We start from the raw sequence: 1,003 nt of genomic DNA on the forward strand, positions 1-1,003 counted from the left end.
AGAACGATTCCGGCACAAGAGTGAATTTACCGGCTCGAGAACAGGAGGAGCTAGGAGCATTCTTTCCACCGGTCCTATGCTCGGCTTCCGCCGAGCCCTCTGAGGGTCTCTCTTTACGCATCTTTGAAGGGCGAGACGATGAGCGCGTCTAAGGGGAACAACTTCCGCGACGAAGTCAAAAGAAAAGGGGGGGCATTACCTGACGGGGCTTAGTGAGTGCGGCTATGCCCGCCGCATCCTGAGATGGTTCACCAGAGACCGTAGGGGCCTCGCCGGACTGATCAGCAGCTGCAGCACCCTCAGAGGGCTTGCCTGGAGCAACAGTATCTCCTGAGGCCTCGGTAGGAACTAGAGCTTCCTTGGGTGGCCTGCCAGACTTTGTAGGCGGCGACATAGAGGTCTGATGAAACCTGAAAACCCGAGAGGGACGATGACAACCTTAACCCAGGCTTGCAAAGCAAGAGAGGAAGAGAACTCGAAAGTTCCGCATTTGAGAGGCCCAAGGGCCGCGAATGTATGGAGAGAACCCGAAGGCTGAGAGTATAAATGACCCGAAGGTCAAGAGGAAGAGGACTCGAGAGTCCAACAAGTGAGGGCCCGAAGGCCAGGCCTTCAAGGCCTAGATCAAGCAGGCTCGAAAGCCAAGAGCAAGGAGGGGGGGGACTCGAGATCCACGTAAGAGAAGGAATGGGAGGGGTCCCCCCTACGGGGGGTATAGCCCATCAAGCATGCCTCACTTGAGCTTCGAGGACGTAACCAGACGGGGGGGTCCTGACGAATACCATAGAGAAGACGAGTGGAAAAAAAAGAAACCTATGGACCGAACGGTCCCATTTTCCAGCGAGGCTTCGAACAAAATCGATCACGCTACGTGATGAGCGAGCGCCCTGACCGGGCGTACCCGGCTCAAATCCACTTGGAGGCATTTCACCGCGGTGGAAACCAAGTTGCACTTGGTTTTCACCTAGCATTATTGATTTATGCAGTTATTTTGTGCGCCACT

General features: G+C 55.2%; 1 protein-coding gene across 1 annotated transcript; it reads right to left on the minus strand.

Annotated features, from left to right (window-relative positions):
• Nucleotides 1-199: 199 nt before the first annotated feature.
• On the minus strand, nucleotides 200-394 carry Pmar_PMAR018657 (hypothetical protein; the record flags this gene model as incomplete). Its single annotated transcript, XM_002765709.1, has 1 exon — nucleotides 200-394. A coding segment is annotated over one exon (195 nt), but the record flags the coding sequence as incomplete, so codon positions are not given.
• Between the last annotated feature and the right edge of the window lie 609 nt (nucleotides 395-1,003).

The sequence above is a fragment of the Perkinsus marinus genome, assembly GCF_000006405.1.
Source record: "Perkinsus marinus ATCC 50983 genomic scaffold scf_1104296975054, whole genome shotgun sequence".
NCBI lineage: Eukaryota > Perkinsozoa > Perkinsida > Perkinsidae > Perkinsus > Perkinsus marinus.